Source organism: Prionailurus viverrinus, chromosome D2 (genome assembly GCF_022837055.1).
Source record: "Prionailurus viverrinus isolate Anna chromosome D2, UM_Priviv_1.0, whole genome shotgun sequence".
Classification (NCBI taxonomy): domain Eukaryota; kingdom Metazoa; phylum Chordata; class Mammalia; order Carnivora; family Felidae; genus Prionailurus; species Prionailurus viverrinus.
The window spans coordinates 6,355,275-6,380,891 of NC_062571.1; the positions used below are offsets into that span (position 1 = coordinate 6,355,275).

The window sequence follows — 25,617 nt, forward strand, 5'->3', positions numbered from 1 at the left end:
GATCTCATTTTTCCTTTGGCTTTCTACATTTTCTTGCAAGTATTGCTTTCTAGAAGCTGCTAGATGATGCTTGTCTATTAGTTATTACCTTAGGAGAATTCTGTGAATCTGTAGTTTATCGACATGATGCCTGCAGCTTCCCTTTTCACCCAATTTTGTAACTCGTTCCATATGTTATCAACGGCACCTTCATTCTGAACCCTTAAATGACCACCCAAAGTAGTGTAGGCAATCTCAGTGCATACCACGGAAAAGTTTTCGAAGGGCCCATAGCAAAATGCGTTCAGTCTGAATGTGATTCAAATCACTGTAAAGCACACTTCTTCTGTCCCTGTTGGCAAAGCCCAGTAAGCAGAGGGAAAGCCCAGCGCGGAACCTTCACTGAGCCCTCACGCCAAGCCAGCAGATCGGCATATGGCCCTCAGCACACGGGAGCCTCCAGGGCCTCCTGCTACCACAGCCTGGACCATTCGAGATGGCCACACCCTTACCCTGTGAACCTCTAATGATGAGCAATTATCACATTTGGAATGGAGTTCAAACTTGGTTCCCAAATAAAAAGTATAGACAATAAAAGTCTGAAATTCCGCCTTCACACCTACATAAGCATGCACATACGTAGGCTTTCATAATCTCTTAGATTTTTCGCAAAGGGCTTCATGTCCTCTCCCGGATGGTCTAAGCGATAGATGATCTGCAAGGACCATTCTGCATATTTAATTTTTTTTAATTTATTCATTCTTAAGAGACAGAGAGAGAGAGAGAGAGAGAGAGCGAGAGCGAGCACATGAGGGGGGAAGGGGTAGAGAAAGAGGAGGAGACACAGAATCCAAAGCAGGCTCCAGGCTCCGAGCTGTCAGCACAGAGCCCAACGCGGGGCTTGAACCCACGAACTGTGAGATCATTACCTGAGCCGAAGTCAGACGTTTAACCCACTGAGTCACCCAGGCACCCCCATTCTGTGTATTTTTAATTGACATAATAATTTGTTTTTGAGCATATGGTGACATTCTAAAATAATTGCATTGAGATCTATTGATCTGTGTTCTCATTGGAGAAGGGGTATTACTCGTTTATGACTTCTAAATTCCAACTAAAATTGAATATTTAAAAAAAAAAAAACAAAACTCTTAAGGAGGACATCTAACCAGCCATGTTCGTGTGTGGCTGTTTGTGGCTCTAACCTTAATGGCTTATTTATAGAGAATGTTTCCTGAAGATGTCCTTCATGAGAAGGACAAGTTTGGACTTGGTAACAGTAATTTACTTAATTTATCTTAAATTTGGTTTCAGTGAGCAACCCTAATTAACCTGATTTTTTGCCGATAATCACTCTCAATGGAATCAAATCACAAATCCGGGGATGGATTGAGCGGAACCCAGAAGGAAGCAGCCCTTCGCGCATTGGTCCAGCGCACAGGATATAGCTTGGTCCAGGTAGGAGCTTCTCGTGATATCTGCTGAGACCTACCACTGAATCCACTGAATGGTGGGAATATTTGTGGTCCTAAGGTGCAAAATGTGAACGGTCGGTCGTGTAACTGTTGACGGATGTTCCTTCCTGGGGGGGAAGAAGCCACGTCATTTCAGGGTTGTAGGTGACCCTGGATGGTGATGGTCTTTTCTACTCTGGGTTATCAGCTTAACCTTCACCAGTCATTTGAAGGCAGAATCCGGGTTCACAGTCAGAGAGACTATCGCAGCTTTGAAAGATCGCTTTGGTCTCTGAAAAGGCCATTGGTGTCTACCACCCAATGCTTTCTGTGAAGCAGACCCACACCAGTGATTCAAGAATCAGCAGAGAGCAAACTCTCCCAGGACCAGCCTGTTTCCAGAGAAGCTCCCTACTGGGGATGCGGGAAGATGTAGATGTGGGGTCCCAGGACTGACCGTTGGGTCATCCTAGCTGTTCCATGATGTTTTCTCATAACAGCTACCCAACCAAGTTCACGGTACGTAATAATTTCTCCCCATCTCCAGCAGAAGGAAAAACAAAAAAGTCCTAGAACTGGTTGTTTACAGACAGTGATCATTAAGAATTATCTATAGATCATGGTTTCTATGAAAGCCTCCTTCAGAGAGGTTATGACAGATTGAAAACTAGTGTTAGGGATATTAATTATCTTATTTGAAGAAAAAATGTTGCCATTTTTACTGTCAGACAACGCATTTTCATTCCCAGCTGTACTCTATCACCCACATGCTTTTCTAACTTAACCAAACCCACGTGCTTTCATGGAATACAAATTTCATATGGATAACAATTAAATATGCTGCGTCCTTTTATTACATATTCCTTTGTCGGATTGTTGCCAAGTGTACTACGTGTAGTTATGTTGAAATGTTACCAAAAATATTTAAGTTTTTCTTTTTACTTTCTTTGTATCTGGAACACTCATGCAAAGAGAGTGGTGGTACCCTTTTGAAAGCAAATTCTTTTTTTGTAATGTTTATTTTTATTTTTGAGAGAGAGAAAGAGAGAGAGAGACAGTGTGAGCAGGGGATGGGCAGAGAGAGAGAGAGGGAGACACAGAATCCGAAGCAGGCACCAGGCTCCGAGTTGTCAGCACAGAGCCTGACACAGGGCTCAAACTCACAAACCGCAGAATCATGACCCGAGCCAAAGTCTGATGCTTAACCAACTGAGCCCCCCAAGCACCCCAATTTCTTAATATTTATGTATAAGGATGTTCCTCTTCTGGAAGTGAATCTGTACAGGTCCAAATATAATGCTACGAATGTCTATAAACCTGTCGAGGGTGGCATTATTTACAACACCTCAACATCATAAACCTAAATGCGTTGAAGAAAATTATTAAATAAAACGATGAATATATAATCATTACATTCAACAAGCAGGACTTGATGAGAACTGATCACAAAACAATGTACATCATCTGTTCAATGTTATTCTAAGCCCTGGTCCGTCCTTTTCCCCCAAGTGAAATTCAGGGCAAGCCTCATGACTTTTCTGGTAACTTGCAGGTAATAAAAAAAGTTCCACTCAATAATAGGTCTGGTGCAGTATGAGAGAAACTTCCAAGTTATAGCTACTTCCCTTCGCAAGTATGTCAGGGTACAGGGTGCTTCCCGCTTTCTTCCTCTGTGCATTCCGAAGCCTAACTTCCCATGCCAGTCTGCGAACTACACCTGCTGACTCCGAGCTGGAGCAGGAGGAAGGGATCGAAGCGGAGGGGAGGGGGCAGGTGGGTGCTTACAACGACACTGTGATCATCTCTAGTGTCCAGATAAGGAAAACAAGGCACGATTGATTCGGTAGCTTGCCCACGATTTACAGGCTATAATTCTATGGCTATTAGCCAGAATTTCTGGCAAGATTATACAGAACTAAGAGCTGTTATAATATTATCTTTATGATTGATATTTTAGTGATTAGCATGCCAAGGCATGCAAACAATATTTGGTTGAGCCTAAACTTGGTAACATGATTCACTCTAGGTGATGCTATTTCTGTGTTAGCAGAATGACTCTTGGGTCAGAAATTCTTCCGTAATGTAAAACCTAGAATTGCCAAGTCGTGCTCTCCCAATCAAAAGCCTCTGATCAGGGTCTAAATACATACATGACAACCGTGTTGAGTGAATTGGAAGAGCTCTCCTGATTTTGGCTGCAAAGTGCAGGAAGCCACTCAAGACCTCAAGTTGGAAACCTGTGGTTTAACCTATTCTTGGCCACATAGCAGGTGTACGATCTTCCACACGTCCCTTAATTACTCTTGGCCTTAATTTCCAGAATACTGGCTAGGTCTTACCCCAAAGCTGCTGGTCACAATGCTGCAATCCTGGTATCTGTTCAATCCAGTCGCTGGTCAGCAGACTGGAGTAAGTGACTGAAAGAGGAGAACAGCGTGTTGGAGGCACAGCCTCGGCGCTTTGGGACTTAGGGGAGACCCTCCAACCTTCTCCGTACTTCCGCCTTCAAAAACAGAGGGCAACATCAGGTTTCTTTTTTCATTTTTTTAAGATGAAATTTATTGTCAAAATGGTTTCCATACAACGCAACACCCAGTGCTCATCCCAACAGGTGCCCTTCTCAATGCCCATCACCCACCCATCTCTCCCTGCCACCCCCCATCAACCCTCAGTTTAATCTGTTTTTCAGAGTCTCTTATGGTTTGGCTCCCTCCCTATTTTTTTCCCTTCCTCTCCCCCATGGTCTTCTGTTAAGTTTCTCAGGATCCACACAAGAGTGAACAGGTTTCCTTTTTTAAGTCTCTGCACAGGGTGCCGTCTCTGGGTGGCTCAGTTGGTTAAGCATCTGACTTCGGTTCAGGCCATGATCTTGCAGTTTGCGGGTCTGAGCCCCCACGTCAGCCTCTTTGCTGTTAGCGTGGAGCCTGCTTTGGATCCTCTGCCCCCCTCTCTCACTCTGCCCCTACCCCGCTTACACTCTCTCACACACTCTCTCTCTCAAAAATAAATGTTTCAGAAAATAATAAAAAATTACAATAAAAATCCCTGCACAAGAACTTAAGATAAAGAAACATCTGAGTACAATTCAGGGAGCATACCCACAAAAGGGCCATTTAAAATTTTATGGTGCCTGCCAGTTAGATTTTTGGAGGATTTCTTTTTGTTGGATCTTTACAGCCTGTGGGATGGAACGTTGAATACTTGCAAAACAAGAACTCAAAAGCCAGGGGGTGACTAATTGGTGCTCTCTTATCACCGGCAGGACAAATACAGCTGTCAAAAATAGAATTTTGCAGGTTACTTAATAACACGAGCCAGTCTTTTCTATCCCAACTGATACAACACCTTGCGCCTTTGAGGGTTTGAAAACACCCGCTTGTTTAAAACAAAAAAAGATGTCGTAAAGCACATCTTTGGATATCGATAGCTGAAAATTTTATCAAAGTATCTCAGAGAATACAAGGAAGTTCACACGGTCCCCTGCATTCAGTAGACGTTCAATAAGTGTGGCTAAAGTCTGTGTGATGGTGACAAGTTAAACTCTCACCTTCACACTTGCATTAGGGCCGAGTGGAAATATTTTGGAAGAAAGTATGCTGGCTGTTTCCTTGCAGGCACCCTGTGTCTCCAGACAATGTAATTACATGAGGTGCTTTCTACCCCCCTACTTTTTCATTCTTAACTGAACTTGCCAAATTTCCCAAAACAAATATGTTTTTGAGAGTCAAAGAAAAGAAATCAGATTATGATGACCCTTTCTTCAAGAATGCATGAATATTGTGGGTCATAAACTCTGGCATGTGATGGTCCTCCCACCTGGAATTTTCTCTATAACACCAGAAAGATATTATGTTTTCATAGATGAGCGTTTGCAGAAAACTTCCTGCCCAAGGTGCAATCAGTTTACATCAATTTTAATTCTATTAAAACTAAAATAGATTTAATAAAGATTGCCCTCGAGTAGTCTGAATATTTTTTAATTTTTTTAAGTGTTTATTATTTTTGAGAGAAAGAGAGAGACAGAGTGTGAGCGGGGGAGGGCAGAGAGAGAGGGGGTACACAGACTCCAAAGCAGGCTCCAGGCTCCGAGCCATCAGCACAGAGCCCCACGCAGGGCTCGAACTCACAAACCACAAGATCATGACCTGAGCTAAAGCCTGACACTTAACCTACTGAGACACCCACGCACCCCTGAATATTTTTTAAAGTAGGATACTTGATATGATATTACTTATAAATACTTACGTTTATCATGTATTCCCATACTTTTATTAAATAGTTCAAAATATGGTGTGGATTAGCACTGTTTGTTCAACTACCTTATTGATAATCTATTTTCTATTTTTAATGTTTACTTATATTTGAGACAAAGAGTGCACAGGAGGGGCAGAAAGAGAAAGAGAGAGAGAGAGAGAGGAAGAGAGAGAATCTCAAGCAGGCTCTGCACCAGCAGTGCTGAACCCAACGTGGGGCTTGAACCCCCAAACTGTGAGGTCATGACCTGAGCTGAAACCACGGGTTGGATGCCTCACTGAGCCACTGGGCATTCCCCCATCACATTCCTAATCTAATGGCTGTTTTTAGCACACATAAAGCATTTTATTTGTTGTTAGTTTTTGTTTCCTTAAGTCCCTACTATTGAATACAATGTGCAAGTGGAAGGCCTTGGGGTTACAGAAGTATAAGATGTAGTGTCTGACCTAAAATGCGTAGAATGTTGTTGCAATGAAAGTTTATCCAAAATTAAAAATGCATTGAGTGAGGAATACAGCTGTGGGCATTACCTTTCTGTACAGAGTGATAAAACAGACCATCCCCTGACCTAATGAGTGAGGACCAATATTTACACATAGGGATGTTCCTCATAGTGAAATGTATAATGTTGAAAGTTTAGATATATCCTAAATGTCCAATAAAATATTACCACTCACAGAAAATATGATCACCGTTCCATTTACCAGTTATATAGTCATGTAAAACTATGCTTTCAAAGAAAGTCTTGGAGAAATGTCCAAACACGAATGTTTACCTAAAAATCAGAACGCAAAGCTGTATACAGCTTCCAAATAATATTCTGAGAGATTATTTACACATGGTAAAAACCCTAAAAAGTAATAAAATGTAATCTTTGATTAGGGTAAATTTTTCTTGCCTGATGTTATTCCCCCCCTCCCCCCCAAACTTTCTATAGTGGGTATGGACTATTTTTATTGTAAGGGGAAAAAGTCTCATGAAGTGGGGAAATGTTCTAAGCAGCATTCCATTAGCAGTAGAAAAATTGGGGAAATTTCATGGAGAAAACCTCATTATTAAAGGTGCAGGATAGTAGTACCTGGGTTCGTCAGGCTGGTCTTTCAAATCTTTGTATGTTTGAAATTGGCTTAATATTGATATAGCCCAACCCTTTCATCTTGCAGTCAGAAAACAAGCCCCAGGGTTATACAATTCAGTAGAGACATGACCCAGAGGTCAGCAAACTGGACCCATGACCCAAATTTGGCTCCTGCCTGTTTTTGCCATAATCTCAGCCTACGAATGATTTTTCACATTTTTAAAGGGTTGTCTTTTAAAAAGCCAAAAATAGCAACTATCTGGGGCTTGACAGAAAAAGTTTGCTGCCCCCGACTCTAATGCTTACGCTAGTACTTTGTTTTAGAGGCAAATCCGCTGTTTTTTAAGAAAATTCCCCATAACACAGATGAGTGTCTAAACGTCCTGAAAAGAAGCAGGTGGTGCCTATTTCTCCTACCCACCCCCTCCAGCTCCAGCTTGAGCCCTCATTCGCTCATTGACTCCACAAAGAGGGACATGGGTCCTGCCTTCATAAAGGTTATTCTCAAGGGACAGGCAGAAAATAACTGAGAAACCAAATAACCACAGATCACGTTAAGAGCCACAGGTATCATAAACCGGTCGTGTGTCAGAGAATGGCAGGTGACCCTCTTCAAGCAAGAGGACACTGATGCTGGGACTTGGAAGACATGTGCCAACAAAAACAAACCTTGCAAGGAGCCAGAGAAAATACCATCCTTGGCAGAGGGGACCACTTGGGCAGGACAACTGAACCAAAACATTTATAAAATGCACAGCACTTTTGAACAGCCAAGACATCAGTGCATCTTACTTTCGAAGACCCAGTAAGATTACACCAGATAAATTAGAGAAATGAGTGGACTCCATCCTTCCCCTCTGTTAATCAGCCATGAGCCTGGGTTCCTGGAAACAGGTCCCTCAGACTAGGGACAAAATACAGCTTAATTCCCACCCCTCGAACTTTGCTCATGGTGCATATTCTCTTACATGGACTTTCAATACAGCTGTATATCTTAATTATAATTTGTTCACCTCCTCAACAAAACTCACGTAAAGGTACAAGTCCTAAGTCAGAAAGGATAGTGTTAGATCAAATATAAATAGGATTGGGATACCATCCCTCTCTAAGGGTGCCCCCAAAATAACTCCCTTCATCTCTCCAGTTTTGTATGACGTACTTTAGTCCTTTTACTTGGGTAGTTCTTAAGTTGCAATTTTTTTCTTATGAATAATGCAATGGAAATAAGCAACTCGGGATCCCAGTGTTTACAATTGGCTTCATCCAGATTAGCACCGAGAGGGGCAGCTGGGAAAACACTGTGGCATTGGCATTCCTTCCCAGCCACCACACAAAGTCCTGGGGACAGGAATAGGAATTTGACTTCATGGTAAAATATAGCTCCCAGGTTCTACTTTTTCCTTCCAGTGCCTGTGACCACCTGCTCATGTCCCGGCTATCCAAGGACATAAGTCATTCACCAAGTGTGTTAATACTATTTCTTGAAATAGGGAGACTAAGCCTGAGAACAGGATGGGGCCAGTTTATCATCAGAGACACACATTTCCCTAAGCTTCTCACCCCAGCCACCCACAGACCAACTTTGAAACTCCTAAGAAGCTTTGCTTCTACGAGGCACAAGTGCCACAGCATGGTATGGCAGACTCCAAATGACACAATAGTCCCATGAATCTTTCTGAGGAAAACGTATGCCTGACAGGTGACAGGAACCTCAGGATTCTGAGAAACAGAAATGCATTCCTGAAGTTATTTGCAGACATCAATGAACTTCTCCTCAAATAGCTTCAAAGAGGATTGGTTATTTATGAGCTCTTCAATATAAGGTTCAAAATCTTTGGAAACTACATCTGATGGTGTTTTTCCTTAAACTACAAGCACATGGGGTTTTCCATGTAAAAATAGGTGTGAACTTCATGACTCAAATATATAGAAGCATGGACAGCTCTTTGGGACTATGGACTTCACTTATAGGCAACTTCAGGACTTCTCAAATTATTGTTTCTTTAATATTGATCAAAACAAGTATTAAGGGTTATCAAAATAAATATTTTTAAATTATTTTTAATGTTTATTTATTTTTGAGAGAGAGAAAGAGACAGAGTTCAAGTAGGGAAGGGTAGAGAGAGAGGGAAACACAGGATCGGAAGGAAGCTCCAGGCTCCGAGGCATCAGCACAGAGCCTGATGCAGGGCTTGATCTCACACACCGTGAGATCGTGACCTTAGCCAAAGTCAGACACTTAGCCAACTGAGCCACCCAGGTGCTCCTCAAAATAAGTATAATAGTGAACCAAAAATAAGTGACTCTTCACTTAAAGAAACTGAGAGTTTGTCATGAGATTCAAAGATAGCTTTCCAACATAGGCAAAGACTAAAAAAGGCAGCTCACACAACATGCAGTCATGAATCTGTAGGATTTCATACTTGCGATTCTTTTTCAACATTGTTTCAGAGGTGCAGGGGAGAGAGCGGAGATGATGTTAAATGAAGCCTTAACACAGCATTACGTGACTGAATCTCAGAGTAGGAATTATGCTACAGCTGACGCTTGAACAGTGTGGGGGTTGGGTGCTGACCCCCGACACACAGTCAAAACTCTGCCTATAACTTTTAACTCCCCCCAACTTAATCACTAACAGCCTACTGCTGACCATAAAAGGTCAATTAACACCAATTAATATGATATATTATATATATATATATATATATATATATACACACAGTACTCTTACAATAAAGCTAGACAGAAGATGTCAAGAAAATCATAAGGAAGAGAACATATATTTACAGAACCGTAAAAAATCTGCACCTAAGTGGACCGGCGCAGTTCAAACCCCCAGTGGTCCAAGGTCAACTGTAGTTTCCGTCCTCCTTCAGGCTTTCTGATAGGAAGAGTTAGTTGTTGGAGGTACGTCTTAAACCCCTCCCCAGCCCCTGCTGATCTTTTCTTAAACACCGAGGACAGGACTCGGGCTCAGAGGTTTTAGACAACAAGCCGAGCGACACTGTGATCATGATTTCCCTCGTGTACGGTTGTTTTCATAATTACCTTCCAGTTGTGCGAAAGGATCTTGCTATTTCACTTATAAGAATAATTCAGGTTTTCTTTTTTGCCTAAGCTTCTTTAAGAAAAAGAAACCGATGCAAAGAAAGTCTTTAAGTAATAGGATAGGTATCAAGCAGACATGCAATCAGAAAGATATTGATTCTTTAAATTTCCACAGCATTCCCTTTAAGGGTCCTTTTGACTAACTCACAAAACATCCTCTGAACATTGTCCCACATTGAACTGTGGGGTCAGGGTAGCCTCCCTTTCAGGAGCATTCTATCACCGTCACAAGACTTTTGCCATCACCCAGTCAGCCCTGTTCTTTTATAAACAAAGACTTTAAAGTCAGGAAAGGCTACGTGTCTTCTCAAATCCCTCAGCTTGCCAGAAATTAAAATTCACGGGGAATTTGGTAAGGAGAATAATTACTGTATAAAATTCCTCTCGTGCCAAAAAACAAATGCATTAGGTAACATTCTTGGCATACGTTGAACCAGGTAGGACAGGATAAGAGGTCGGTCCCTCAAACCAACGTTCTTCACCTGCATGTGGACCGATGTCTTTATCTGTAATGTGGACAGCTTTGTATAATGTAACCAGATCTCCGTCTACTGGAATATTAATTCAAAAAGGCGAACTGAATCTATAATTGGGCCTATTGAATAAATCACACGTTCTGAAAGGTAAAAGCCCAAAAAGGATAAAGGAACCACCAAAGCTGTTACCCAGTTATTTCTTGGGTGGGATCAAGAGGTTCTTATAGATTTCAGCAGTGTGTCCACGCACGTGCCTGGAGCCAGATGAAGGCGTGAGCACGGTGAATCTGGTCTCACACAAACAAGTGCTGTGGGGTCCATCATTAGGTGGATTTTGTTGCAAAATGTGAACGCAGGATCTTAGAAGTGAGTTGGCATTTTACTTTTCTTCTTAGTAAAGGCAGACACACTCCAAAAAGTTTTTCTGATTTCGAAATTTTCATAAGGATGTTCTTGAATTGACTATTCCCATGAAATTGGCCAGAAACGCGTATTATAAAGAGCTTTACAAGATACAAGGTATGTTTAAAGGGCTGTTGGCTTTTGAATGCTTCAAATAGCGAATTGCTGAATTCCAAAAGAATGGTTTGCCACATGTAATCCTTCAAGGGAAAAGGAAATTATTACAGGTTATTAAATGCAGCACTTGATAATGTCAATTAGTTCTGCCTCCGTAAGACGACAAGTAACGTGAGATGACATTAGGAGTGTTTTGCGAGGCAACAGGCCTTCAAAAGTCAGCTTTCCAAAGTGAAACAAGAACGTGATTCCTAATTTGCTAAAAAAAGTCATTTTCATGGGAGAACTGTAGCATATATTTTTTTTTGTGCGATCAAACATAAGGACTCTGCGGAGAGTGAAGTTTCCAAGAGCCAAAATCGATTTGTGATTCTTTTTGTGATCTTTGCCATGAATGCACGCCACCAAGAATATTATTCAGAATTTATTGAATCAGCCATTTCTATTCAAGTTAAGTTCTCTCACTTACGTAAACAGAAAAGCCACAGGTTTCATATAATTACATGTTTTCTCATGTACAAATAAAGTGCCTCCTGAGATAAAACATCAGCCTGTAAACTACGTAATATCCCCCACACCACGTTTTCAGAAACACAAAGCTGTGTGAGGAGAAAGTTCAGTTTGTACTTGCTTATTATATCCCTGCTTTAGCTTTTCCTCTCGGTTTCCAGAGGTGGTTTCGCTTTCTGCCAATTGCCACATCCCATTTATTCAGCCCTTACATCACAATTATTATTGCTCTATTTGTAGAAAAGTAATACCTGACATTCATATTGAGCATGCTTTTAAAGGGCTGTAAAAAATATAGCTAATAATTGGTGGGGGGCGGGGGGACACCTGGATAGCTCAGTCGGTGAAGCATCAACTCTTGATTTCTGCTCAGGTCATGATCTCACGGTCATGAGATAGAGCCCCAAATTGGGCTCTGTGCTAACAGCATGGAGCCTGCTTGGGATTCTCTCTCCCACTCTCTGCCCCTCCCCCACTCACACTCTTTCTCTCAAAACAAAGTATTAAAAAATTAAGAACCAATATGTAACTAATAAGGGTCATGTCAAATTCAACGGTATATAAATTTAAAAAACTCTGCTCCCTAAAATTTCTCAGCCTAAAATAGATTTTACCAACCTGAAGTCACTGATGTTAAGTTGTGAGAGTGAATAATTAAAACACAAACAGATGATTATCTTTATATAGAATCAACAAAATGAGTGCTCCCCACATCACCATCTGCTGTCCTCAGACAACAGAAAGGTCCTAAGCAGACCAAAAGTGAAATCACATCTAAGAGGATCCTTTGGGTGCATCTCATTTAAGTACTCTTACATTTGCCTTGAACCCTATGACATAGGAGATATATAGGTGGTATATAGGTGGGAATAGAAATAATGCCTAATAACTTTATTCAATCTTACAAATAACTGGGAACACACGGTATTAAGTCATAAACTTCAAAAGACACAGTCCCGAAAGATGTTCTTGATACACTGACGTTGACTGTTGAGAACAGTCTACAAGAGTCTGGCCTCTGAACCAGTGCTCTGGCCATGGCCCCGGTGACTGGCATGCTTGCAAAGGCTACAAATGCCACCAAGCCTGAGTGGACCATCCAGCACCTGAGCTAACAGGAACAGAAATAAATATAAACATCAGCAATTGGAAAATGGGCAAGAGAACATCTGAAAACAGTTTAGTAAGGGACCGTACACAATTTCTTCCCCTTGGCAAGAAAAAACAAAGGACTAAAGGCAACCACGATGAGGATTACAGATCATTTCCAAAGAATCATTCAAGGAATTAAAATTACTGTTCAGGAAATTAAAAAAAAGAAGAAGACTGTAAGAGGGTTTATTAATTAATCTCCTTCCAGTTTATAAATGGGCTCACTAAGAGGAGACAACAAACCATCTGGTCTCTAGGTCTGGTGAAGCTGAATGAAAAAAGTAGGCATAGTGCAACATGAAGAATTATGAGAAAAATGCTTTCGTGACTGTTAACAGTATATGTCCCATGAAATTCACCAGATTGAGAATTATTGGACCCTCAGACTAGTGTTTTCTGCAAGAAGCTAAACCAGTGTGACTTTAGGTGAGCCCTGTAATATCTCTGGACTCAATTTCCTCATCTGTAAAATGAGCATATTGGGTTAATATAAAAACCAAAGAAAAATATCATCACAGGCATAGGGCTTAGGATTCAAATTTTGTCTTTGTAACTTACAGCTTGAGTGACTTGGGACACAGTGTGTGCCTTGGATTTTTCATCTCTAAGATGAATGCTATCATCCTGTTGGGTTTGTTGAGATTAAGCGAGTTAATACATGGAAAGCCCATAATTTAGCACAGTAACTCAATTAGGGTTAAGTGTTGTGGGATTTTTTTTCCTGCTACTATTGTGTGTAAATAACAGAAGTCAACTCCTGCCGATTACGCAGGAAAGAAGTTTACTAAAAGAGTGTTTGTTTATAATTTTGGAGAACTAGATTTAAGAGTAAGCTTTCGGGGGGGGGGGGGGTTTAAGGTTTTTAGGAAGTATGGTTTTAGGAAACCACAACACAAATCTGGAATAATAAGAAAATATATCATGGGCGCTCGACATTATAAGTTTGCACCAGTATGATTCCTACACCAGAATTCAAGTTCACTTTATTGTAACCATGACTGTCCCAGCTGCAAAAGAATTTGGAATGACAAGTATCTGGCCTTTCTTAACTCTTGTAGGAAAATGCAATTTTGCTCAGATCCCCCAGATGTACAAAAAGAGCAGATGCCAGGTGGTCAAAATGAACTCAGCCCATGTGACCTCATGCTAAAATTCATTGCCTACAATCATTTATGAAAGTGCGAGTGGTTTCACTCAACATGGTATACATCATTTCTTAAAGACTCTACGGTTCCATAATGAAAGATTTAAAATCTGTGACAGAGGAACTTTCAAATACTCTTGATATATAAACTGAATGACTAGGTAGGCTCAGCATCCAATATGTGAATTCAACCCCCTGGATTTATAGTTAGAATTAGGTCTGCAATTTGTCATTTACCTAGGTGAAGGTTTCTATGTATGTATGCGTTATAACAGACAGTAAGTGGTTTCCAGATCTTCCATTAGAAATGTACAGGTTCCCAGAGTTTAATGAACATCCTCTCAAGAAAAACAAAAACCTATATTCTCTCTCTCGGAACTATTAATACTTTTGTGCTGAGGGAATGTGTCCCCTGAGAAGGACATCAGCCAGTCGGGGAAAGAGCCATTATAAGCGGGCTTTATCTATTTTAAACTCCTTAACTATAAAAACAGTGCCAAAAATACCGACAATACAGCTCCCAACTGTCCTTTCTGAGTAATGGACAGCTATTCTAATACCATGACTAACGCCCAGCGTGGTCTTAAATTGGTCTAGACTTCCAGCCTGGTGTATTCCAAGTCCAGTGGTGGTGGGTAGAACAGATCTCCCCCAGGCATGAACTTTGAGGTGTCTCTGAACCAGCCAGACTCTGTGATCCCCAAAAATATCCTTGGGGAATTTTTTTCAAGTGTTCATAGAAACCATAGAAAGACAATAAGCTCTCCTGTGCAGTCATCTTGGCTCATAAGCAGATGAAGCCTCCCATGCACGTGATGTCCACAAAATAGTCAGTGGTATTTTTAGCAATTATAGCAAGAAAGAAAGTTGAAGGGAAAATTTTAAAGGTCAATCTGTTGGTTGCCTATTTATTTTCCAACTGTCAGACAAAGCCTGCCAGATCAGAAATTCTGGAATTGCTACTTTAGTATTATGGGATAAAAGTTGGGTTTCTTCAACCTGAAGAATAAAAATACTACCAAATTTATGCTGTGTATTCCAATAATCCATCGACTAGACCTCTAGGCATTTAACATGCACAGAAATCGCCCCCAAGGGATCATCCTCAACCAAATGGTGAGGGTCAAACCAAGAAGGTGGATTTTACTTTGGTGAAAGAAATATGCCTCCTTATAGGCAACAGATATTAGATATGTCCTTCCAAAATTTGTGTAATAAAATGATTGGAAATTGGAAAGGATTTTAAATGCAGCAGAGAGCTTGCAATTTAACAGCATGCTGATTTTTTTTTTTTCTTAAATGAGTGTTTAAAGGTATGGATCTGTTATAAGTGATTAAGCTTCCATATAACAAGGCAAAATGTGGGGATAAGGCTGATGGTCTCTGAAACCAGACTGCCTGGGTTCAAATCCCAGCTCTGCCTCTTCCCAACCATGTGACCTCAGCAAATTACTTAATCTGCCTAGGCTTCAGTGTTTTGGGTAAAACCAGGAGAGCCATGGCCCTGAACCTGTGACGTTCTTTAAGGGTTACGACAGCGTCTGGTATATAGCAAGTGCCGTATAGGTTTCTGTTGGACAAGAAATAAATAGAAGTTTTTAATACATCTCTGAAAATATCGACTTCGTATTTTTCTTTTTTTTTTTTAATTTTTTTTAACGTTTATTTATTTTTGGGACAGAGAGAGACAGAGCATGAACGGGGGAGGGGCAGAGAGAGAGGGAGACATAGAATCGGAAACAGGCTCCAGGCTCTGAGCCATCAGCCCAGAGCCCGACGCGGGGCTCGAACTCACGGACCGCGAGATCGTGACCTGGCTGAAGTCGGACGCTTAACCGACTGTGCCACCCAGGCGCCCCTCGACTTCGTATTTTTCAATAAATTCTTGGTTAAGATACAGCTCACTGAACTCTTAAGGAGTTTTTTCCCCCTATAAGTATAAAACATTTCATTTCTCAGTGATGTAAATGTTTTGCTGCTAGATGGGTCTGCAAAAATACAGGGGAAGGAAAAAAGGATAAGAACTCTTGAGGCAAATGTTTAAATACTTAGTAAAAGAAGCACCCAGTTGTCGGAAGCATAAAATAATCAAGGCAAAGGTAGAACACCCATCCGACGCCCTTTTTTTTTAATTGAAAGCAACATGATATAAATTAGGAATAAAAAAGTGATCACGACCAGAGACGTAATTTACGTTGTGATCCAAAAGCCTTTGTGCTAATACTTATAAAATAATTGAGGAAGTCTCAACTTGGGATACAGAAAGATTTAACAGTGAAACTAGCGGCCACTTTACTTTTGATTTTTTTTTTTAATTTTTTTTTTCAACGTTTATTTTTAAGACAGAGAAAGACAGCATGAATGGGGGAGGGGCAGAGAGAGAGGGAGACACAGAATCGGAAGCAGGCTCCAGGCTCTGAGCCATCAGCCCAGAGCCTGATGCGGGGCTCGAACTCACAGACCGCGAGATCATGACCTGGCTGAAGTCGGACACTTAACCGACTGCGCCACCCAGGCGCCCCTACTTTTGATTTTAAACAATCCTGTAAAACAAGGTCTTTAAACAACTAACATCTGACTTTTAAGAATCTACGTGGAAAAATATTTGGAAACGCAAAAAACACTAACTGCTTCTACAGATGGGTAGGGTGACGCACTGGGAAATGTTTCTTTTTACCTTATATATTTACCGTGTTTTTTCTCTTCTACATTACTGTTTTCTCCAACAACGTATGTCATTTTATAGTTTAAAACTTCTTATAGTTTAAAACTTCTTAAAGTATCACTTGTAGAAGTTAGCAATGAATACTGTCATTCCGTCCCCTATATTCACCTTTCTCCAAAAGTCATAATAAGGGTGTAAAGACAAAGATCTCTGGCTTTGCCTAAGTGGGAATAAGAAGACCCTCCCCAGCAAATACACTATCCCAGGTCAGCAGTGGTGGACCAGGCCCACACTTCACATGGGGCCCCTGAAGTTGCTTTCCGGTCTTCAACTTCTGGAAAAATAAAGACAGTAATGCTATCTTTAATATCTAATGTCTAGTAAAGAAAAGAACCAGAACTACTCCTTCCCAAAGAAGGCCAAGGGTTGGTTGGTTTCACCAAGGGTTAGTTAAGACAAAGCCAAAAGAAGGAGGAAGAGGAGGAGGAGGAGGGGGAGGAGGAGGGGGAGGAGGGGGAGGAGGAAGGGGAGGAGGAGGGGGAGGAGGGGGAGGAGGAGGGGGAGGAGGAGGAAGAGGAGGAGGAAGAGGAAGAGGAGGAGGAAGAGGAGGAGGAAGAGGAGGGAGGAGGAGGAGTAGGAAATTCTATTTGGACTGAGAACAGCTCTGTTCCCCACAAAGAGATCCAACATTAGTAAACCCCTCTCACCATCCTGTCAGCTTTGAAAACAGATTTAGGTTTCTCACTAGCTACCCCCAAAATTAGCCAATCCACACCTTCAAACATTAATCCACAATGTTTCTATGTAGGGGCTCCCATGGCCTCCCTTGCTTGGCCAACGAGAGGGCCCGAATTCAGGGAGACGAGAAGAGAATTCATCACTATTGGCTATGAGATGCCGAGAACGGTGCCACGCATATTTGATGTATTATCTCCCTTAATCAAAAAGCCAATATTATCCCCACTTTGTATATGAGAAAACTGAGGTTCCAAGAAGTTAAGCCATTTGCCCAAAGCCCTATAGCTAGTGAGTCATAGAGCCAGGCAGCCCAACTCCAGAACCCTTACCGCCACCCCACAGACTCCAGGTTACAGCAGAGCCTCAGATTGAAATTATTGTCCAATCCTTTGATGGTCAGGCATTGGTGAGTGTGAACAACAATAATAATATCTGTCCAGCACCTGACACATTTTCATGACACTTATTGCAAGCAAGTTGCTGAAGCACAGAGCATGGTATTAAAATCCACGTAAAGGACCTTGATTTTATCCTCTGACCAGCTATTACTTGTCAATGATAAATCTGTTCCTTATCATGACTTTGAAAATAACTGAGGCACTCAAACTAAAGGTCTTACTGTTTTCTTCTCTCCCTCGTACAATCCACCCTGGATTTGCAGGAAAACGGGCAAAGAAAATATGGTGGACCTCCACCTGGCTGGGATGCTGCACCCCCAGAAAGGGGCTGTGAGATTTTTATTGGGAAACTTCCACGAGACCTTTTTGAGGATGAACTTATACCATTATGTGAAAAAGTGAGTCCAAATTTAATTTTTTTTTCAAGGGGAAAATACTCCACACTTTGTTTCACACTTGTTCTTGGTCAGTGATGGTGTCTCTTCCAACTGCTGTTCCTCAACAGGGACAAAGTTAAAACCTTCCTGTGAGAGGTTGTCCCCTTATTGCCACTGACTTGATGTAGCTCTTCCTTGACTGACAGCTTGAACTGCTGCTGCTAACTTTCAAATTCTGATCTTTGATCTGAAATGGCACAGACATATGGAGTTTGCAGCAAGATAGCTATCAGTCTATAATAATACTCCAACAACCTTCCAGAATAAGATACTTCTCCAACTTGACATTTTAATCCGGTTTTAAAAAGTACACCCTTTGCATTTAAAGAATGCGTGCACTTGTCGTGGCTCAAAGGTGTATCCATACATAGTGATTCAGAATGAAATTTCCTTCTACAGGTTTCAATTTGTCTGCCCTAAGGCATCAACAAGATTAATAATGTAGTTTCTCAAAGTCATTATATAGTTAAGGAATACATTTCCTCAGTTTTAATTCCAAGCGATACGCTGTTACTAAACCCAAACTTACAGGGAGGACACAAAATTAAATTTTATTTTTATTATTTTACCAAGTGGTGTTTCAACAGCCCCATTCCTAGAAAAGTTAAAATTTTTTTAATGTTTGTTTATTTTTGAGAGGGAGAAGACAAAGTGCAAGTTGAGGAGGGGCAGAGAGAGGGGGAGACACAGAATCCGAAGCAGGCTCCAGGCTCTGAGCCGTCAGCACAGAGCCCGGCGTGGGGCTCAAACTCATGCTGTGAGATCATGACCCGAGCCAAAGTCGGACACTTAACCGACTGAGCCACCCAGGTGCCCCATAGAAAATTTAGAAAAAATTTCTTTCTCTAAATGCCAAAATCGCTTGGATGTATAAGTCAGCCTCAGTTTCGGAACCATTCCTAATTTTGTACAAACAATCTCATTTGGCATGTGCACAAACTATGGGGATTTAATCCGGTAAGAATCTTAGATACTGAACCTGAAAATGGGGAGGAGGCAGTTCCAAGGGGTAACCAACCACCAGGGTAGTCGCACACATTTAATGACACCTCTTCTCCCTGTATATGCCTGGCCTGTTAGGGTCACTCATCGTACAGTGGCCAGCAATAATAAATTACTCAGCCTGGCTTGCCGGAGAAGATTTGTGGTAGCAAGAAGGAATAGTTTATAGGCAAAGCAAAAGATCTGAGGCCAGAGGGATACGGTGAGTGTCCTCCTACTGTGGAGGTCCTGATGTTGGGCCAGTCACGTAAGACTAGCACCGACCTTCAGCCTACAGATGAAAAAAACAACAGGAATTCCCAGATCGTCCTCTAAATCACATCTTCCCTGTACATCTTGAGATCATGGTGGCAGAAAGACAGCTAAGAAATCAGCTCAGCAAGGTTTCAAATGAGCATCCGGGTTTTTGTTTTAAACATCAGTGGTGGAGTATGACCAAGGAAAGAGAAAACTATGGAAACTTCAGAGGCAATGTAGAGGGCAAGGACAAATCTGTCAAGACATTGTCCTTCTGGGGACAAACGCATTTTCAGGTCCCTGGGATGGGGGATAGATCCATAGATAACTGAATGATGAAAGGCCATTTACTCCGTTGAAAACATACTCTGTTAAGTCAGGCTGAAATGCCACGTGTACACGTTTTCGTTATGTAACTTGACTTTGCCCGTGAGTCAGATAGCAGATCCGAACCCAGCATGAAACTATGCAAAGCGTTCCACACGGGATGCAAATGTCAAACATAGCAGAGGTAAGACTTCAGAAAACGTTGTGTGGGTGTGTTTTCACTTGGAAGGACAAATAGACAAACTGGACTCTCTCTCTCTCTCTCTCTCTCTCTTTTCCCTGCAGATGGGTAAAATTTATGAAATGAGGATGATGATGGATTTTAATGGCAACAATCGAGGGTATGCTTTTGTAACTTTCTCAAATAGACAAGAAGCCAAGGACGCCATCAAACAACTTAACAACTACGAAATTAGGTAAGACCCGCCTCTCCTGATGGAAAATGAAGCAGACAACGGATCTGCATAAATATGTGCTGGGCACTGTTCAACACATTGGAAATATCAGGATACCCTTCCCTGTAAGCAAATGGATACAGATTGTTTAAGAGTAGGACAGTCATAAGTGGACTCGAAGAAAGCAAACGCAACAAACAAAAAGCAGAACCAGACCTACAAATACAGAGAGCAAAGTGATGGTTGCCGGGGTTGGGGGAGCTGAACAAAATGGGTGATAGGCGGGGGGAGACACAGGCTTCCAGTCATGGAGTGAATAAGTCACAGGGATGAAGGTTACAGCATAGGGTACGATGGTACTGTAACGGCATCTTATGGTGACAGACGGTAGCTATGCTTGTGGTGAGCATGGCACTCTGGGCTTTCATAGCACTTGAATGCCATGTCACATTGTGTGTCAACTACACTCGAAAGATAAATTAAGGCTGAAAAAATAAAACCACCTGCGAGGAAATGGCTACTCTAACTTGGTGTCCTTAAGAACCTGCCCTCCGGGATAAGTAAAACTGTACGAGCAACTTGAATGGAAAGAGTCAGCCGTCACAGCCAGACCTGGAGGAAGACGATTCCAGAGAATAAGAACACCAAGGGCAACGTTTCCCAAGTGGGAACAAGCTCAGTGTGTTAGAGAACAGCACCGAGGAGTCGGAAACAGATGGGAGAGTTGAAGCTGATGCAGTTGGAGAGCCCTATACACCGCGATTCAAAATTTAGCTTTTATTCTAATAAAAAGGGGAAAACATTTCACTAGGTCCGTGCTTTTTAAAACAGAACTCTGGCTGTTGGGTGAAGTAACAGGTAGGCAAAGATGGAAAGGGGGAAGCTGCAGCGGGAGACTCATTTAGGTCTGGACGACAGATGATGGCAGGTGTACAGGGGCCGGCAGTGCAGGTGCTCAGAGAAGCCGAATCTGGGATGCCTTCTGGAGGTTGCACAGACAAGACGGGCTCCATATTGGATTGAGAGTACAAGCGATGTTCGAATTCAGGGAAGAAAGCTAGAATGTGGGTCCCAGTATCTGTGGATGAGATAGAGTCACTGAGATGGGAAAGAATGAGAGAATAGCCTGCTGGACACATGAAGAGCTGAGTTGGGGTGGATTTACATTCGAGATTCAAGCGAGACATCTCGGGGGAGCGGTTGAAGAGGTGATCGTCTGCATGATATCAGAGTCAGGACAGAGGTCACAGAGCCAGCCAAACATAGGTGATGTTGCAAATCATGGGACCAGTGGAAGGTTCCAGAGCACAATTGGCCCTGTGCAATCAATAATTGGCTTTTATTGGCTGGAAATATGACTAGCATCACGAAACGGAGTTCTAACACCTTCACATAGAGAGGGAACTGTCCTGAATTCTCTCATAAAGGAAGTCCTAGGCTACCTGGAAGAAAGATTAGTGGAACCGTTGAAAAGTAATAGCTTTGGGGTCAGACAGGCTTCGCCTGAGTGCCAGCAAGTGACATAACCTCTCCAAGCCTCAATGTCCTCCTCCCTAAAGTGGTGATATGAGTCCTCATTTCATAGGTGTTATTGTGGGGATGCTCTAAAGATTTTTCAATGTTTACCCCAGTAATAGGTCAATAAATGACAGAACTCTTACATATTAGCACATTCATCAATTCCAAGATGCAGTTTTCATTGATTTCCTCTCTGCCTCTGAAAATTATTGTCATCCTAGACGTGAATAGAGAGTAGATTTCCTACAATTATCTTTTCCCTCACTTCCTTCCTCTACGCCCCAAATAAGTCACGTATTATCCTCATAATTCTGTAAAATCAATTACTGGGTCATTTTTCTTAAAACTCTCCAGCCGCCAAGATATTGACTGGATTGGCAACTGTAACAGCCCAGCCACCCCATCCCAAGGTCAGAGCCTGGAACCCGGGTTTGGAGGAAGGTATCCAGGAAGTTCCGCACGTGGCTCCACGGATCCCAAAGAGTTCTGTCTGGAATGTGGAGGGTTGTCTGGCATGGGAACCAGGCAATCAGAGCACAGGTGCCTTCGGAGAAATCCTGGAACCTCGTGCGGCAAGTTTTACCATCAGCACATAATTACTCACGTGTTCTTGGCATCTGTCGCGGAAAATAATGCACCCCTGAACTGTTTTGGACAGGGCCACAGCAAGCTCTATTTTAATGTAACTTTTAAATATTCCAGCCACAGGGATCTGGGGATCGGAAGAGTCCCCACTCCTTGGTCTTTCATGGAGCCTAGACATCTTAAGAGCAAGAGTTATCCCCAAAATAGCTTTGAAGTTGAGGCGGATGTCGACTCAGCTACGTAGGGAATCAGCACGGGTCTCAACACGTTGTTACACCCTGGGGCCTGTCCGTGCTTTGGGAAGAGAGAGAGGCTATGAATAATGAACACAATCGATCCATTACAGTCCCTGACCCGTAACAGAATTCTCTGTGACTTTCAGGGTCTTCAACTATAAAAGAGGTAAAACGATACTTACCCCGTGGGGGCATCGTGAAACATAAATAGACCATGCAGCGAAGCTCAGTGCCTGGCACAGATCACATGCTCTATGAGTGTTTGCTGATGATTACAGCAGACAGGAGGAGGAGGGAGAGGAGAGGGAGGAGGAGGGAGAGGAGGAGAGGAGGAGGACGAGGAATATTATAAAGCATCGGGAAAGAGAAAGCTGGTGAAAGTCAAAGTTCAGGTTGGATGCCAGAAGCAAGGGGAAGGCACAGAGGTACTTTAAAAATCACAGTGTGGGATAAATAGAATATGAAGCCGAAGAATAGATACCCTAGAGCCGTCCTCACCTGCTCCCGCTCTGCCTTGGATCAGTCCTGCCAGAGAGAGAACCTTTCTCGCAGAGAAGGATAAACTTCAACTGGCTCTTAGCCACCCTTTCTCAGGGGATCGATAAGGTTCTTTATGCGGAAAAGACCCACAATTGTCGTATCATCCTCCTCCTCAGCAAATATTCACGGAGATTTGTCTCATGCCTGGCTTCTAGAGACATGAAAGCCGTGCCCTCAGCTTGTGAGAGGTGGCTTTTCACCTCCAAGCAGCGCTGGGAAAGTGCAGGACAAACCACACAGATTTAAAACTAGGACACGGAGGCTCCAGGCTCCACCTGCTGGCCACTGACACCTGACTGGCCCTTCCTCAAAAAGAAGAGACTTTCTAAAGAAATAGTATCTTGGCATAGAGGGGGGGTTGAAGGTAAGCAAGCGAAACAAAAACAAAAATCCTGAAGATTACTTTATCCACCCTTCCCTCCCCCCCCCCCCACCCCCGGGGAAAAACCACATTCCTGGGGCAATGTCAACCAGACTGTAATGGACCTGTCACACCTCTGATACTGGGTCCCCAGCTCTTCAGCAAAGCATGGAGGACACCGGGGCAGGGCCCCTGTCCTGGTGACAGCACCTGCACAGGACTCGACACCACCAGCTCCCAGAAAGCAGAGCAACACCCCCCCCACCCCGCTCACCCAGCTGAGCGCCTCTGCTCATGACGCACAAGTCATTTCTGTTAATGGAACTTTACCCATTTTTAATAACTTCCTGTTATTAGAAAAGTCACACAGCCTGATATACAACAAATAGCAAAAGCCAAAATGAAAAAAAAAACATTAACGTGCAAACCATTCCTCCATAACCCCGTTGCCCCGAGATAATCACTATGTTGGCTCTTTATTGCCTTCCTAGGTTTTCAGCACCGTGTCCATCAAAATGGTCTCCTCTTATATGTATTTTGCCATCTATTTTGAAGCCAGCAGCATATTGTGAGCCGTTTTTTTAACCAATAAATACCCTTCTACATTACTACCCATAATGACTTTCGAGCATTCTACGGTATAAATGCCCGTCTCTTGTTCACCAGTGATTCTCAGCCAGGAGCAGTAGCATTCACCCAAAGGGACATTTAGAAAGATGAAGAGGCATTTTTAGACGGCCTAACGGTGGCCATTAGGATTTAGTGAGGAAGAACCCAGGGTGACAAGCCTGTTATGGTGCACAAGGAGGAAACGTCCAACCTCAGAGTCGATATCGTCTCAGCCAAGAGGCCTTACGCCGGACCTGGATGCTGGGATATTTTGATTATTTCCAATCTGGGGACTATTTTAAGTAATAGCAGTGAATATCCTTACAAAAAATGTTGGTGTTCAACTCTTCCCTAAAGATACTTTCCCAGAAGGGGCACTATGTGCCCCCAAATCATATACAAAAGATTTCTGACACATTTCCCCAAATGTCCCCCCAGAAAAGCTTAATCTGCACTCTGCTGGTGGAGATGAACATTAACTTGCTAATCAGCAACACCATAGAGAAGAAACAGGAACTGAACGGAGAGTCCGGAGGCCAATTTCCTCCCTTAAGATCTCTACCATCTGAAGCAAGCCACTTAATTTCTCGGAGCCTCGAGTTTTTCATCTGGAAAATGGAAACAGCACCTGTTCTGCCCATATCACAGGTTTAGCGTAGGCCAAGTAAGATGCTATGTGAAAATTTCTAAGGCATGTCAGAATAGCTTCCCCGTTGGGCTGGCGAGGACAGGGAGCAGCCAGGTTTGCAAGTTCATGACTGTCCCCACCCAGGCAGGCAGTGTGAGCAACGTGGGCCAAGGTGCAGCAGCCCCAGGATCGGGAATTATCCTGGGGGGTGAGAAAACACTATGAAGACCAAACATGTCACATCTGCAGGACTTATCAGGTCCATGCTCACATGTCTTCAACTTCTTCTTTTTTTTTTTGGAAAAAATTTTAATGATTATTTATTTTTGAGAGAGGGAGAGAGAGAGCGAGCACAAATGGGGGAGGGGCAGAGAGAGAGGGAGACACAGAATCGGAAGCAGGCTCCAGGCCCCGAGCCGTCAGCACAGAGCCCGACGCGGGGCTCCAACTCACAGACCAGGAGATCATGACCTGAGCCGAAGTTGGACACTCAACCGACTAAGCCACCCAGGCACCCCAAGGTGGACTTAGCTTTTAAAGAGCTATTTATATTTAAAAAAAATTTTTTTAACATTTATTTATTTTTGAGAGACAGAGCATGAGCAGGAGAAGGGCAGAGAGAGAGAGAGAATGGGAGACACAGAATCCGACACAGGCTCCAGGCTCTGAGCTGTCAGCACAGAGCCCAACATGGGGCTTAAACCCACAAATCGTGAGATCATGACCTGAGCCGAAGTCGGATGCTTAACCAACTGAGCCACCCAGGGGCCCCTCGTGTCTTCAACTTCTTAAACCTCAATCACACAGGATTCTTGCCAAGCAGAATGCCATTCATTCATTCATTCATTCATTATTTTTGCAGAAACGGGCGTCTCTTAGGGGTGTGCGCCAGTGTGGACAACTGCCGGTTGTTTGTCGGGGGGATTCCCAAGACCAAAAAGCGAGAAGAGATCTTAGCGGAGATGAAAAAGGTCACCGAGGGAGTCGTCGACGTCATTGTCTACCCGAGCGCCGCAGATAAAACCAGAAACCGGGGCTTTGCCTTCGTGGAGTACGAGAGTCATCGGACAGCTGCCATGGCCCGAAGGAAGCTGCTGCCAGGTTGGCATCCCCTCCCCAAAGAGAAGGTTCCTCTGCTCTGCCTCAGGCTGCTGTGTGCCCTGCAGAGGAGGTATCTGCTGGGTGTGGTTGGCTTGCTCTGGAGCTTTGCTTCTGCGCTATCCTAACTCCCTTCCCCTTCTTATCTATGTTACCATAGACTAAGCTC

At 42.9% G+C, this 25,617-nt stretch overlaps 1 protein-coding gene across 2 annotated transcripts in view; it reads left to right on the forward strand.

The window, feature by feature from the left end:
* Positions 1-1,338: 1,338 nt before the first annotated feature.
* Positions 1,339-25,617, forward strand: part of A1CF (APOBEC1 complementation factor) — a 51,931-nt gene continuing 27,652 nt past the window's right edge. For both annotated transcript variants that reach the window (XM_047825719.1, XM_047825720.1), the window contains exons 1-4: positions 1,339-1,437; positions 17,739-17,873; positions 19,764-19,894; positions 25,213-25,451. In XM_047825719.1, coding sequence (XP_047681675.1) covers positions 1,339-1,437; positions 17,739-17,873; positions 19,764-19,894; positions 25,213-25,451 — 604 coding nt within the window. The remainder of the gene's footprint in view (positions 1,438-17,738; positions 17,874-19,763; positions 19,895-25,212; positions 25,452-25,617) is intronic.